This window comes from Buteo buteo, chromosome 11 (genome assembly GCF_964188355.1).
Source record: "Buteo buteo chromosome 11, bButBut1.hap1.1, whole genome shotgun sequence".
Lineage (NCBI taxonomy): Eukaryota > Metazoa > Chordata > Aves > Accipitriformes > Accipitridae > Buteo > Buteo buteo.
This window is the reverse complement of record NC_134181.1, coordinates 26,222,712-26,238,000: the sequence shown is the minus strand read 5'-3', so window position 1 is coordinate 26,238,000 and position 15,289 is coordinate 26,222,712. Positions and strand designations below refer to the sequence as shown.

Sequence of the window (15,289 nt, the reverse complement as noted above, 5' to 3'; positions counted from 1 at the left end):
GGGGAAAGACAGACAGACAGCCATGTCCCCACACTGCAAGGCTCATTCTGCACCCCAACTCGCCGGCTGTTCACCTCTTGCGTGCTTTGGGGCCGGCTCTGACCTCTCCCTCCACCGCTTTGTTTTTCAGAGAGGAAGGAGAGGTGAAGGGCACCACGCAGCCAGCATAGCTGCAAACCGCACGCACCAGCGCAGCGTTGGGGGGTGCATCCCCCCATCACGCGAGCATGGCCGTGGACACCCCCACCCCCCAGTTCAGGGCATGCGCTCCCCTGGGAGCAGAGTTGGGGGATTCATTTGGGTACCACCACGTCGGGTGCTGGCGGGACGCTGCGCTCAGTTCAGCGGCGGTGTGTGGTGGTAGGGAGTGAGACCATGGCACTGCCGTGTCCCAGCCATCCCCGGGGGCACCCAGCTAGGTGGTGGTTAAACGCTGGGCAGCACCCAACCCCTGACCACTCATTGCACCCATCGAGCGTTTTCCAGGTGCACCCGACAGCTGCAGGATACAGGGCCCCCCCTCAAGCCCCGAAGAGGTGGGTATGTAGCAGTAATGCTGCAGCACAGCCGGAGCAGTCCAGGGCCAAGCCACCCTTTGGCCTCCCTCTTCCTCCTCATGGAAACACACAGGCAAACAAAGAGGGGAGATTGCCCCTCCTTGCCGCCTTCCTCCGTAACTCGCCAAAATTAATTTTCCTTTTTCCTGTGGCGGGTTGGCTGGGCCGAGGGCATCCAGCAGCAGCCACAGAGCAGAAGAAGGAGGAAACAGCCCCAGGTGCTGGCCCTGGGGTCTGTAAACCTCTCGAGGATTGATTTATGCCGGCAGTAAAGTGAGGAGGGGAGGCTGAGCAATGCCCCACATCATTTCCCCCCATCAGCTGCAAGCAAGCAGCCCCAGCTCGCCCCAGCAAGGAACCACCAATGCCCTGGTGCATCATTCCCGGCTTCTTTGTAGAGGGAAATTCCTGTTCTTGCCCTTAATATTTCATGTATTTTTTAAACTCCCAGTGCTAGGGTTCATTTTGCAACTGGGACCCAAAGCCACACTCCCCAGCTCTCTCCCACCACCGCCCACTCCCTAAAAAATGGGGGTTGCAAGCATTGGAACAGCCATGGTCCCCCCCAGCACAGTTGCTGCCCTCCCCTCACTCCTACCTGCCACCATGAGGAGCAGCGCCAGCAGCCAGGGGACGCGGGGACGTGGGCGGCCGAGCGACATCCCCATTGCTCCAACACTGCTGCGAGCTCAAAACCTTGATCTCAGCTCTATGTACCAGCTTGGAGGGAGTGAACATGCAAATCTACCCACGTATGGTAACGCACCTTCCCAGGGGAGGGGTGACGCAAGGACACCATGGGGACGTCGCCAAGCCACAGCCGGCACAGCCCAGCCATGGGTCGGGGTCAGTGGGATCTCTCCCTCCAGCTGCACCAAGGGTTTTTTGCTGATCCCCAAAACCCCCAAGCTGATCCCCACTGCCCAGCCTTTGATTTCCCCCTGGGAACCAGGTGTAATAAATAAAGGAAGGAGCTGGATGCTGTCTGCTCCTGCCTGCTGTTGGGTAAATAATACTAGCTGGGCTGGCTGCCTGTATGGAGCTGAGCACACCTGGGATAAGGATGAGTCCTTGTTCCCACCATGGGGCCAAGCTGGGGTGGCTGCTCTTCCCGAGGAAGGTTTCCCTGGCTTTAACTTGAGGGGAGAGGGTCCCTGTTGGCTTGGAAATGTCCTGGTTGGGTTCCCAGCACCCGGGATATCCCGTTCCCCTGCCCCGATGCTGCATTTCTTGCTGGGGGCTCGGCCAGTTTCTTACCACCAGCAGCAAAGTCTTTGCTTGAGAAGCTTTTGCTGCACCAAAACCCCCACCGCAGCAGCAGAAGACAGGTAAAAGAGGAGCAGGTCTCTGGGGACAGCCCTGCCCTGTCCCCATGGCGGTTGTCACCCCTTGGGACTCCCAGCTGTGACGGAGGGTCAGGCTGCGAGAGCCCCCTGGGTTTCGGGGAGGGATGGGGGGGGCCGGGCTGGCCCCAGGCAGCACACAGACCACAAGCAGAGGTCACGCCGCTGCTGCCTTTCGAAAAAGGGAAGCGAGAGGCAGCTGTGTCCCCCCTCTGCACACAGGGGGCCGGGCTGGGGTTTCTTGGGCTGCAGCCCCAAACCTGGGCAGTTTGAATGGCCCCAGGATGTTTTTACTGCAACGGGTCCACGTGCGGATGCGCAGAGAGAAAGAGGTGTACGTGTGCACACGCGCGTGCATGCACACACACGCACATGCATGCACACACACACGCTTGCACGCCCACGCACGCCCACGCGTGCCCGCTCCACCAGCTCTCCCCTGTGATCTCACCAACATTTATTTGCTGTTTTTACAACGGCGGGAGGTCTGGCCGAGCGAGGGGCCCCGTGACAGTAGGTGCTGGACACACAGGCAGTGAGACAACCCCTCCATCGTCACAACACGGGCTACACAGGCAACAGCTCAGGGAGTGGGGAAGGGGGGGTGCTTCTCGGCGGGTCTGCGTGGGCGACAGTCCCTTCTGCATCCCTCCATGGCCCCGGAGATGCCACCCGGGTCCACTCCAGTGGAAGCTGCATGGGACGGGGCTGGGGGGACACCCCAGTGTCCCCCCTCCCCGTGTCTCTGTGGCAGCGGCGAAGCGGGTGGGCAGGTCCACCCTGCGTGGGCATCTCCCCACAGAGGGTCCCTGTGAGGCTCCGGGGGGGGAGCTGAAGGTTGGGAGGGAGGCCTGGGAATGGGTGGGAGTGGGATGGGGTGGGGGGGTGTCAGTCTGCCCAAGGGGGTCTCATCCTGGACGTGCAGTGCCGTGCTGAAGCAGCATGGCCTGGCTGGCACCAGGATGTGCCCCTGCCCTCCCCAATGCCCCCAGCCCCGGCCAAGCCCAGCAGTGGCGGCACGTGGGAGGTGAACCCCGGTGTGTGTGTGGGTGTGTGTCCCCATCCCAGAGCATCCCGGGGTATCTGGGGACCACGGAGGGTCCCCCAGCTTCGCCGCTGCTTGTCTCTGCCTTGGTCCGGGATCCTGCTCCCCAAAACAGTCTCAAAGGGCATCAGACAAGGAGATTGGAGAGAAACCGGAGGTGGGGGGGAAAGCATCCGGCCGGTTATCGCCCCGAGATGGTGCCTCCCATCCCCGGAGCCAAAACGGGGGCTGAAGGGTTCGGATTTGGCACACAACGCACTTTACAGCCCTTCCGGGAAATCCCGATGCTCCGGCTCTGCGGGTGCCTGCAGGAAAAAGGAGCCCCTTCAGCCTCCGCAGTGTGCAGTGATGAAGGTTCAGCGGGTCCCCACATACAGACACCCCCCCAACCCGGCATCAGTCCTTTTTTGGGGGCAGCCCCCCCGCACCTGAGGGCCTATGTCACCTCTTCGGCTGTGTCCTCTGGCGCCCGGTGGATCTGCTCATAGACGGTGGTGACCAGTGCTTTCTGTGGCGGGCTCTGCTCCTGGTTATTTTCAGGGTGACTGAGGCCCTGCGGCAGAAATTGGGGGGCTGCTGAGGGACCCACCAGCCCCACTCCCCTCCCCAGCCCTGGGGAGCGCCTGCGGGTTGCTCTGCCCTGGCACGGAGTTCAGCCTGCACCCATGAGTGGCCCATGGGGCCAGGACACTGCTGTGGTCAGGATCCCCAGTGTGCCCACGTCCCCGGTGTGGCTGGGACGCTGGTGTGGCTGGGACCCCCAGGGTTGGTGGGACCCCTGCATTGCTGGGACCCCCAGTATGGCCATGACCCCAGTGTGGCCATGACTCCAGTGTGACTGGGACCCCCAGTGAGGCTGGGGCCCCCATGATGCCATGACCTCAGCGTGACTGGGACCCCTGGTGTAGCCAAGACCCTGGTGTGGCCAGGACCCCCGGTTTGGCAGGACCCCCAGTTTGAAAAGGACTCCGCTGTGGCTGGGACCCCCAGTGTTGTCATAAGCCCAGTGTGGCTGGGACCCCAGTTTGGCCAGGACCCCCTGGCATGGCTGGGGCCCCCAGTGTTGTTAGGACCCCAGCGTGGCCAGGACTCCCAGTCAGCCAAGACCCCCAATGTGGCTGGGACCCCCAGTGTTGCCATGACTCCCGGCATGACTGGGACTCCTGGAGTTGTCAGGACCCCAGCATGGCTGGGACCCCAGTTTGGCTGGGACCCCCTCAGCATGGCTGGGATCCCCCAGCACAGCCCTCCTTGGGCAGCAGCCCCCAGCCCCCCGGGGGCCTCACCTGGTCATTACCTTCCGGGGGGCTCCGGCGCACGATCTCGGCGTACTGGGGGTCAGAGGGGCTCTCCTCGGCGGGCGCTGTGGGGGTGGCAGCTGCAGGGGAGCAGGGCATGAGGGGGGGCCAGGAGCTCCCACACACACTCCCCCGGGCCCCTCAAAGCCATGCCAGCTCTCAGGGAGGGGGGCGGCTTCACTTGCCTGGGTCTGCTGCCTTCTCACTATTCATCCGCCAGCACCAGAAGGCTCCCCCCAAGCTCACCGCCAGCAGGATGAGGGTCAGGACGATGTACCCCGACTTTGAGAAGGACGTCTGTCCCCCTGGGCGGGCAGAGAGAGTGGTGCCAACCCCTCGTCAAGGGCTGAGCCCCCCACCCATGCCAAGCCAGCCAGCTGATGTCGGACACCTATGCATCCCCGGGGCGAGGGTCTCACCTCCGCTTTGGCAGATGGCTTGCAGGTCAAAGAGGACGACCTTCTGGTCAGCAGGGTTGCTGACGGTGCAGGCGTAGGTGACGTTGGCGGCGGTGGGTGGTAGGGCCAACCGTAGGGTGGTCCCGTCCGGGGAGAGCTGGTGGCGGTCAGAGGTCAGGTCCCGGATGATGTTGTCCTTCTTCCAGGTGACATTGACGGCGCCTTTCCCGGCGCCCTGGCACTGCAACGTCAGGTTGCACCACTCCAGGGTGCTGGCCAGGAGCTGGCTGCGGGTCCGGGGGCTTGGCACCGACTCTGCATCCAATGGAGGGGACGGATCAGCATGGGACGGCAGGGATTTCTCCACCCTGCTCATCCCCACCGTCATGCTTGTCCCCAGCGGGGCATGGCACGGCCAGCCCGGGTACCCCTGCGGTGGCAGGATTTGGCCTTTTGCAGAGCTTGAGGGGCTGCAGGCACTGGGGTGCAAAGGCTGGGGTCTAACCTAACCCTGGTAAACCCCAACATTGCTCCGTGCCTCAGTTTCCCCACCTGTAAAGGGGTTAGTGCTCGCACTCAGGGCTTTCTAGGTTTGCCCCCAGCACCTCTGCCAAATCCCCAGCATGCAGCCGCTCACCATAGATGGAGAGGTTGAAGAACTGATCCTCCACCAGTGCCGGCTGCAGTTTAATCCGAGCCCCGTAGACCCCACTGTCGCCCCGCTCCAAGGCCCTGATCTTCAGCGCCATCTTGTTGAACATCTCCAGCCGGTCCTTGAACCGGTCCTTGGGGTCAGGGCGCTCAAAGCCGCCGGGGCCAAACTCTGCCACTTGAATGGTGGCACTGTCACCATCTGAAAAGCTCCACTCGATTTCCTTCACTGTCTTGTTGGGGGGCAGAGCTGGGGAGAGCAGCACGGTCCCCCCCAGGACACCATTCACCTCCTGGGGCTGTGCCCTGGCTTGGCCAAAGAGGAGCTCTGCGGACAAGGCAGAAAGTCATCGGGTGCATAGGGACAAGACGGGGACAGCAGGGAAAAGACAGGGACAGAAGGACCCTTGGGGACGTGTCCCTTTTCGGGTGGAAGAAGCAGCATCTCCCCACCCTGACGCAGCCACCTGGTCTCTCCGCCGGCTGGTCCCTTTCTGGGCTGGGGACGGGGATGTCCCCACCCATAAGACCCCGTATCCCGACGGAGCCGCTTCCTACTCTGGCAGGGAGGGAAGGATGCAGGGCTTGGAGACTGGTTGCCAAAAAAAATAAATAAAGCATCTACTGGTTCAGATGCGGGTGCCCCATCTGAACGGTGCCATCCCCGGGGCTGCAGCCGGGCTCTCACCGGAACAACGCTCCAACAGAGTCTGGGAGGAGTTCCCAGCCAGCATCTGCAAAACCTCATTGTCCGCCTTAAAACGCGCCTCGGCCAAGATGCCTACGAAAGATCGACAAGGGTTAAGGTGATGGGGGAGAGCTGGGATGGCTGCTGGGATCCCTGCATGGTGGAGATGCTGGACCCAGAAGGGATGGAGCCACCTCTGAGATGCAGGACCAGGATGATTCCCGCAGGGATGGAGTTTGCTGTCTCTATCCCAGGTGGCTCCCCAGCAAGTTTCAGCAAGGGGCAAGTTTCAGCCCCTCCATCTGAGCTGCCACCATGGGGTTTTTTTGGCAGCATCGACAGCTCTCTGCAAAATCATGCCAGGAGCTGCTCAGCACCACCTCCCTCGCTCCTGGCAGCTCCCGCCTACCTACAAGCTGTCTCCTCTGCCAGCCCCGGCCCCCGCAGCCCCCCACACTTCTCTGCCACTGGGATAACAGCCTCCCCTTCTCCCTCTCCTTGTCCCACGCGGGGATCTGGTTGCCCAGCCGTTGGAATGGTGAGGTCGGGGCAAGTGACTTTCCCCCTGTCCCGGCTAGGATGGGTCCCCACAACGGGTTGATGGGTCCTGCATCGCCTCGGTGCAGCCCCCTGCCGCCTCCCCTCCTCTCCCCCCACCCGCAGGAGGCAGAAGCAGATGTGCCTGTATATTAAAGCAGATTAAACACAGACATTCGAGTGTTTACTTTGTATAAAATCCTCCAGCAGCCCCACATTACAAGCTGCCTCTTTGCTTTGCTTTATAAGAAGTGCTCCACGTCGCTGGAGCTTTTGTTGTGCTGATCCTGCTTATCCCAGGCTCGATTCCTGTTCTTCCAGGCGAATCATAACCCCGATCAGATTTCTACCGCTTTCCTGGGTGCTCATGAAGTTTTCGGGGCCCTGTGAAGCTGCCCCGGCTGTGGGCACCATCGACACGTGGCTCTCGCTGAGCTTGAAGGGAGGATGCTGAGCCTGTGCGTGGGAGTGGGGTGACATGGGGCGATCAGTGGCATGATGAGGGGGAAGCTGGGAGTCCTGAGACCCAGGTTTGGGGTCTGGAGGGGGACAGGAGGGGACAGCCGTCACCCTGAATTGGAAAAAGGAGCTGGGGGGGTCCTGCAGAAGCTCATCAGGCTCCTTATGGAGGACCTCGCGCAGATGCTCTTCCCGAATCCCTCGCCACAGCCGTGTGAAGGCTGGAGGTGCATGTGTGCCCCGTCTGCCCGCCGTCCATCTGTCCGTCAGCTGTGCTTCCCCAGTGGCGCTGCCCACCGCGTTTAAACCAGGGGTTGCTCACCTAGGGCACCGTGCAGGCAACAGCACGGGCAACGGCATGGGCATCCTCCCTGCACCCCTCCCGGCGTTTTCCACCCTCCCACAGTACATCCGCCAGCTGTGGCTCTGTGGGGGGGTCCCTGCCGGCAACCCCCACCCTATTGTATGAGTAGTTAGAGGAAATGACGGCTGGGAAAAGCCGGCTGGTTCCAGGCCTCTGCCAAGCCCAGCTGCCGACTTGCCTCCCCGGCATCCTCCCGGTTCATCCTGTTTACCACAGGATTCCGGGAACCCCAGTCTCCGTAGCCACGACCCCATGGCAGGATCCAGTGGGCGAGGGAGGGGGACAAACACGTTGATGCTCGATGCATCATGATGCATTTGGCACCCAGATTAGTCCAACTCGGGTCTCCATCAGACCCTCAAAAATACGGGGCTGATTTTAGCCCAGTGTTTATTCACCGCCAGCCCAGATTTTGCTCTTTCTCATCACCCCCCCCCCCCACTACACTCTGATATCAAATAATTTTGATCAAAGAAAGCAGCTGGAAAACTCCGAAGCATCATTAACAGTCTATTTTCCATCTAGCTGGGTCAGATATTTGTCATCAGTGTGGCAGAGCTGGCACCTTGTACCACAGCCCTCCTGCCCAATGGCTGGCGACAGCCTGTCTTGCTCGTGAAGCCAATTAATCATTAGGAAGATAACCCCCCTGCTGCTAATCTGCCCGTACTACTAGATGCTTTCTGTAGGAATTGGAGGTTTTATGGGAATTATTAAAAGTGTGGATTAGCACACTGGGAATTAAGGGGATTCCTCACTCCTGCTTTATGTAAGGAGCCGCTTCACAGTCAGATCTGGCACGGTCCCGGGGGGTTAAAGGGCTCCGTGGGGCGACAGCAGCACCCGGCAGAAGCCACGTTAGGGGTGAGGGGACCCTCACGGGGGGATGGAGTCAGGGCGTCCGTGGCCGCTTGGCTGCCGCCTCATTATGAAACCTCTCATTAAGGCTGGACCGCTAAACCAGCATTCCAGAAATCATCTCGCGCCCGGGAGCGTAGAGGGATGGAGGGGCAGCATTGGGGTGGGCTGCAATAAGCCAGCAGCAGGCAGGGAGAAGGCAGGATGGGGTCGGCATCCCTGCCCGTAGCCCACCCTGCCACCAACCCCCTGCCACAATGCTCCCGAGGGACGAGGGCTCAGCAGCGGCTGCCCACCCACTCACCTGGCCAGAGGCTGAGCAGCGCCAGGAGCAGCGAGGGTAGCTGGGCTTTGCTCCTGGCCAATTCCCCCTCCATTTCTCCTCCTCGACTCTTCGTGTGGCTCAGTGGGCAGAGTCAGCAGCAGGAGAGATGGGGAGGAGCAAAGCTGCCTCTCGCTGCAAGTCGTAGGAAGCCGTGCATAGCAGGGCACAGCCAGCTTATTAATTAGCTGGCCATAAATGATGAGGTGGTCGGGGGGGGGGGAAGCGTGTAGGACCCGTGCCACCAAGGATGCTAAGCGAGCATGGTGGGGGCTGCTGGTGACCCCCGACCCTGCAGCATCCCTCGTCAGCCTGGTTCAGTGCCTGGATTAATGCCGGCGATGCCCAGCACAGCCCTACCAGATCTCCCGCTGGCCCTGGGGGTGACCGAGGGCTCATTGAAATTGGGCTTCCCAACATTAAGAGCACTTCCCTGGCGAAACCCAGGCAGCAGGAGCATCCTGGAGCTGGGTGGTGGGAGCACCCCCAGTTCCACTCCCATGGGGAGCATGGGGGTGCCTGAGCCCCCTTGGGTGCAGAAAACAGCATGGGAGGGGATGTCCCCAAGCAGATGGGAGATCTTGTTTGAATCACAGGGGGCACACCTGGGAAATAGATGCCTTGGCAGGGTCTGGTGGTAATGCCAAGGCAGCCGTGGACCCACCAAATCGTCCCCATGGGCTCCCCCCGGTCCCTCACACACCTCTCCCCTCTCGGGGCTGCAGAAGCCACCCACCAAGCCCTCCAGCCACAATGTCAGAGCCCTGAGCTGCTGCGGGGGCCGTGGCTGGAAGGAAGCACTTTCCATTAGCAGCACAGAAAGCTTATTTTTTATTTAAAACCTCCAGCAACTCAAAATGGAAAACAGGGAGGGGGAAAGCAGCCTCTGCAGCAGGGCTGCTCTCCCTGCAGCAGGAGAGAGCAGATGGGACAGTGTTCACTGCTCCCCACCTATGAGCAAAATCATTAACCTGCACCCAGGGTATTATTAACTCCAGCGCTTCTCCTGGGGCACTTTCAAAGAGGGTCGTCAAAGTGCTGGGGAAACTGAGGCTGGTGCAGAGAGGGACACGGGCTGTTTGTGGCCGGTGAATGTCCCAAAACTGCCCATCGGGGTCCCCTGAGAGAAGCAGGCAGCCAAGCAGGGGCTGGACACGCTGCCCACTCTGCCAGTTCCTCCCACATCTCTCAAGGGCAGAGGGGAAATAAAAATCGCTGAGTTGAAAATTCCAGCTAACGGGGAAATCCAGCTGGTCCTCTGAGAGCCAAGGAGAACAACAACAACGTGGCTGGATGGCACGAAGGCCATCCATCTGGAGACAGGGGTCCGTGGCAGGCGCTTGCTGGGGATGTCACCAGCTCTTGTGCAAGGCAGGGGCTTCCTCCTGCCAAATTCTCCTGCCCATGAGGTGGCACTGAGGGGTTCTGCAGGCTGGGACATCCCTGGCAAGGTGAAACATCACTGTACTGGACATCCCCCGTGGTCCCTGCGTGAATGAGGAGACGGGCAGCATCTCACTGGGGCTTGTCTGGCTGGGTGGGCTGAAAGCACCAGGTGCTGGCTCAGGACTTTGGGAAACACCGAGCAGAGCTTCTGGGTCTGTCACTCCCCCACAATCGCGCCAGGAAATGCCGCTGGCTCGGTCCTCTGCGGGGATGTCAGGGTGTCCGTGGGACCCAGGGAAAGGAGATGGGATCAGTCCCAAGGTTGTCACTCCTGTCAGCACGTGCTGCTGCCAGAGCCGCTGTGGCTGGGGCCATCTGGCCATGGAAACAGGCTGCGGTTCTTGGCATGTGACAGTGAGGGATGTCCCCGCCACACGAGGAGCTGGCCCGAAGGGGCAGCCGGGCAGCGCCAATGCAAAGTGGAGAGCGTCAGTGAAGGCGGGCATGGAGGTCTGAGCTGTTACCACATCCCTCTTCTTCAGGGACAGTGCCGCAGAGGGACTTGAGGAAACTCCAGCGTGGTGGCATAGGCTGCCAGGAACACCACTGCAGCCACTGTGGTCCAGCAGCCGGGCCTGATGCTGTCCCCTGTGATGGGGAAAGGACCACAGTGAGGGGATGCCCGGATCCCAAACCAGCCCTTTGCGGGGCAGCAGGGAGCTCATGGGTGCCTGGAAATACCAGGAGAGCCCCCCCAAGACCCTCACCCCCCCTCTGATCCCTCCATGCTGCCCTCACCTCCGCTACAGCACATGCTGGCCAGGTCTATGGATCAGATCCTCTCCTCCAGGTCATGCCAGACCCTGTAGGTGAGGGTGGTGTTGGGGGAGCTAGGCTGCACCCCAACATGGAGCACACTGCTGCAGAGGGGATGCACCCTGACACCCCCCGGCTCTCCCCGGGGTTTCATCCAGATGACGGTGCCTCCGGTCCCGCTGGGTGTGTGGCACCACAGCATGAGGTGGCACCACACAGGGCTCTTCGAAAGCAGCCAGCTCTGGATTTCGGGGTCCGGCAGCGGCTCTGCAACAGAAGGGGATTATACTCACTGGCAAAAGCTCCCTGCTGCCCTCCTGTATCGGGGGAGCTCAGGGGCAACCAAAAGGTTGGGCAGAGGCTGGGAACAGCCAGGACGCAGCCCAACATGCTCCATGGCTGCGGGGACCAGCCGCACGCCCTGTGCCACAGCCAGCTGCCAGAGCCAATTAGCTCAAGCCCGACGTGGCTGCAGCATGATGGAGCGAGGAGGTCAGGAAACGGTGCAGGAGCAGGAAGCTCAGAGCCGGAGCTGCCTACGTGCTCACCGGCCTTGGCTCGGCAGCTGCCGTTTGACGCATGAGGAGCGGCGAGCGCCTGCGTGCCGTGCGGGGGGGAAAGCGGGGCCCTGGTGTGCAGCCAGCAGCCCGGTGCATGGCTGATGCTGAGCGGTGCTGAGTCCTGGGTGGGCAGGGGGCAGGGACCATGCTTTTTCACAGCCAGGAAAACCACAGAATTTACTGAGAACTCAGCTCAAGTGATTATAAATTGTCACTTTGCACACAAGGGGGGAGGGGGACATGGGGGCGAATCTGTTCCCAGGGCTGGAAACATCCCAACTGCACTAGCAGAGGGGCCACGCGCGCTGGTGTTTAGTGCCCAAATGAAAGAATTTCTGTAAAATCCATCCCCCTGCTTTGCAACCACCCACCATAGATGGAGAGGTTGAAGAACTGATCCTCCACCACCGCCGGCTGCAGTTTAATCCGAGCCCCGTAGACCCCACTGTCGCCCCACTCCAGGGCCTTGATCTTCAGCGCCGCCTTGTTGAACATCTCCAGCCGGTCCTTGAACCGGTCCTTGGGGTCGGGGCGCTCGAAGCCACCGGGGCCAAACTCTGCCACTTGAATGGTGGCACCGTCACCATCTGAAAAGCTCCACTCGATCTCCTTCACCATCTTGTTGAGGGGCAGAGCCGGGGAGAGCAGCACGGTCCCCCCCAGGACACCATTCACCTGCTGGGGCTGTACCCAGGCTTGGGGTAATTAAGTATCAGAAAAACAGGGTGCAGAAGAGAAGTTAAGGGAGGTCCCAGGAGCTCGTTGCCCCGTCCCTCACTCCAGGGCTGCAGGCACAGGGCGATGAGGGACCGCAAACTACCCGCAGCAGGGGATCTGACTGCTGCAGCCGACCTGAGCCCACCGTCCCCAGCCATTTTGCAGACAACTCTGCTCTTGCCCTTCACTCACCTGCAAAGCCGACAGCTCTGGTCAGCAAGGCGACCCCGAAAAGGCAGACGCAGTGCCTGCCCATCCTTGACCCTTGCTGCCTTCTCATGCAGCAACAAATGTAAGCGCAAAGCTGTGGGGTTCCACATTCGCACTCTGGCATCTATAAGTAGCAACACAACACCCCCCCCCGATTTCACACCTCACCTGTCTTCCAGCCTGCAGCTCAGCAGGGCCTTCCTTCACCTCCCGCCTCACGACCTGCACTGCTGTCCCTGCGTTAGCAGGGTCAGAGTGACAAGGAGGAGACGTTGCGTTGCCACCCGCTGTGCTACCCCTGCTGCTGTGGCCCCCCCAGGTGCAGGTCTGCCAGACAGGGAAGGAGGGAGGGCTGAGAAGTGACATCCCTGCACCAGAACCAGGGGATCCCCCTGGCTCTGGGGCTGCCAGCTGGTGTCAAGTCCCCCTCAGCCAGACCTTGGCAGTGGGGTGAGCGAGGGGGGTCCTGGGCATCAGAGCCCACTTCTCTTTGTCCCCATCACTGTCACAGTAGCGATGACAAAGCCTGCTCGGAGCATGGGCTCAGCTCAGCCCCACGAGCAGCATAACCTCCTGGGGGGGACGCCTCAGGGCTGGATCCAGCTCTCCTCACCCACCGTCCCCCAGCCTCTCCCATCTTTCAGACAGCCACATTCAGGCTGCCCGGCGTCATCTCGCAGACGTTGATCCCCATGGGCAGTGGTGCCGGCAGCTGCCAGACTCCACAGACCCCAGGCTCAGCTGGCAGGCGAGGAGCAGGAGCAGCGCCCGGCCAGACCGTGCCCCTCACTTCAGCTCCCGAAACAGGTGCGAAAGTGTCGTGCCCAAGGCACCGCCACGTTTTCCTCACCCAGTGCGCTGTCAATCATTTATGTGCCTGCAGGTGACAACCCGAGGGGGTTCGGGGGTTTCCCCACTGTTCCCAGTAAACGAGATCTTCTGGATGGAGAAGTATGCGCCCATGTGGCCTTCCAGCAGAGGGAAGTGTGGCCTCAGGAAAGGACTCAGCGACAGTCACAGCTACTCGTCACCCGGTGCAGAGAGAAAACAAACATGTTATTTTGTAGGGATCTTGTGGGTCCCATGGGGCTGCACCAACCCACGGCCTTGCTTTCAGCCCCCCATTCCATGGAGTACCCCCGCTGCAGCCACTCCATTACCACCCTGCCCCAGCGCAGGGTTGGGATCTCATCCCGCACGACCGGGACTTGCCCCCAGCGCTGCCATCTCATGCCCAGAAGCATGAGGAGCCCGGGGCCAGCATAGTGCTGCGGGGGTGGGGCACGGACACCCCCCCCCCCGCCCCGGCAAGCCGATGCCAGCTCCCAGTTCCCTCCAGCACACACCAGTGACCGAAAACCAACCATTTAAAACCATGAGGGACTCAGCAGGTAACATAAACTGGGGGTGCCTGTGCACCCCACAGCCATGGCCAGAGCTCAACCTGCCAGTGTCAGGGCTGGGTCCTGATTTTGACCCTCTGCGAGGGGCAAAGATGGCCAAACTCAAAATAGTTAAGACACTTTTGCTCCTCAGAAAAAGAGTCACGACATGGTTAAAGCACCAAGGGCTGCTGTGAGCAAGTCCCGCATGCAGCAAGTGCCCCTGCCACAAAAGCGCATGTTGTGAAACAGGCCACTGCTCCAGAAACAGCTGCTGGAGGGGGCTGAGAACGCAGGGAGAAGAGAAACGCAGTCTTTTATTATTTACCACCAATGGTTAGGGATAGAGATTCACTCTTACATATCGTTTCCTCCAGGGGCAGGCCAGCAGTAACACAATTTAGCACTTTGCAAGCAGCATCTTCACCAGGAGAGCCCAGCAGCGCTCTGCAAACCCCACGCTGTCCCTTACTGCCTCCTCTCCCATCACTCTTGGGCATGGGCCTGGCCACTGTAGCCGCCTCTGGGCCTCAGCCGTGCCCTCCAGGCTGCTCTTGCCGAGGCTGAGGAGACCCTGCGCTGCTCGGGGTGCAGCCGGGGACAGAGGCCTGCCTGTTGGTGAGGCTGCAGATGGAAGCGAGGAGACACACATACACGAACAGACCCTGCCCACCTCAGCCAAGCTGCTGCCCCCCAGCCAGGGAGCAGAACAGGGTTATGGGGGTAGCAGACCCCCCCCCCCCCAAGGTCCCCAGTGCCCCCTAGTTCTGGGTGGAGCCCCCAGGCTCAGGCCCCAGCCCTGGGCCTACCACAGCCCCAGGCCTCAGTGTCCCCCCAACACCTCTGGAGGCTCCCGCCCCCCTCAGGCCCCCACGGCCCAGTGCTCTCTGACCCTACCAAGGGCCCCTCAACCCCCAGCCCCCACCCCAGCCTCCCGGGGATTCGCCCGCCGCCGCCGCCGCCGCCGCCGCTTCCAGGCCCCAACCGGCGCCCCCCACCTCCCTGCCCCAGGGCCTGGCTGCCGCCGGGCGCCGAGTGATGACGCACGAAGCGAACCGCAGCAGGCAAATCCCGCCCCGCCTCGTTCTCACCTGACGGCGGCCCCACCCAAGTCTCGCGGGATTCCCGAGGCTATAAATAGCCCCGCTGTGGGGGCGGGGCTTCCCAGTGCCCGGCTGGGGCGGGGAGGGGCGGAGCGGGGCGGGCCTGGGACGGACGGTCGTGGGGCTGGAGGTGCTGCGGCAGCTCGGGAGAGCCAGGGCGGTTGTCCTGAAGGGGCGAGGCCGAGGCCTGAAGCCTGTGAGCGCTGAGGCCTGGCGCTGAGGCCTGCTCCGGAGGCCTGTGAGGGCCGAGGCCCGGCACCGAGGCCTGTGAAGGCCGAGGACTGCTGCTGAGGCCTGCTCCGGAGGCCTGTGAGGGCAACGCCTGGCGCTGAGGCCTGCTCCGGAGGCCTGCGAGGGCTGAGACCTGCTGTGGAGGCCTGTGAGGGCCGAAGACTGGCACTTGGGGGTGTGTGTCTCATGCCCTTGGCCCCTCTTCTCCACTGAACTCAAAGCAGCTGTCCTGCCCGAGGGCTGCAGCTGGAGGGCTGGCCACTGGGTCACGCTGTTCAAGGTTCAGTGCTCTCCTGGTTTGCTCCAAGGACTGACCTGGCCTTGCCGGTAGGCAGCATCTGCTTGTGTCCTGCCTGTAACCTCT

The 15,289-nt window shown here is 61.7% G+C and overlaps 1 protein-coding gene across 4 annotated transcripts; it reads right to left on the bottom strand.

Moving 5' to 3' along the window:
* Positions 1–2,352: 2,352 nt before the first annotated feature.
* LOC142036385 (SLAM family member 8-like) lies at positions 2,353–8,597 on the bottom strand. Of its 4 annotated transcripts, none has more exons than XR_012652145.1 (7): positions 8,503–8,597; positions 5,279–5,620; positions 4,663–4,956; positions 4,429–4,548; positions 4,243–4,323; positions 3,374–3,498; positions 2,353–3,250 (listed from the first exon to the last, which is right to left on the bottom strand). XR_012652145.1 is itself a non-coding variant. In XM_075039524.1 (7 exons), exons 1-6 carry the CDS (start codon positions 8,573–8,575, stop codon positions 3,382–3,384), a joined length of 1,038 nt encoding a protein of 345 aa, XP_074895625.1. In that variant the 5' UTR covers positions 8,576–8,597; the 3' UTR covers positions 2,353–3,250; positions 3,374–3,381. The 4 variants fall into 4 exon arrangements, 2 of the variants coding, with proteins under 2 accessions (XP_074895625.1, XP_074895624.1); XR_012652146.1 differs by having other exon boundaries at positions 3,391–3,498; XM_075039524.1 differs by having other exon boundaries at positions 4,232–4,323.
* Between the last annotated feature and the right edge of the window lie 6,692 nt (positions 8,598–15,289).

Bases quoted from the DNA above. Each gene is read 5' to 3' on its own strand.
- LOC142036385 (XM_075039523.1), bottom strand. From the start codon at position 8,575: ATGGAGGGGGAATTGGCCAGGAGCAAAGCCCAGCTACCCTCGCTGCTC. The intron at 4,957-5,278 runs GTGAGCGGCTGC...CATTGGATGCAG, and splicing joins CTTCAACCTCTCCATCTATG to AGTCGGTGCCAAGCCCCCGG. The intron at 3,499-4,231 runs GTGAGGCCCCCG...TTTCTGCCGCAG, and splicing joins CCCCGGAAGGTAATGACCAG to GGCCTCAGTCACCCTGAAAA.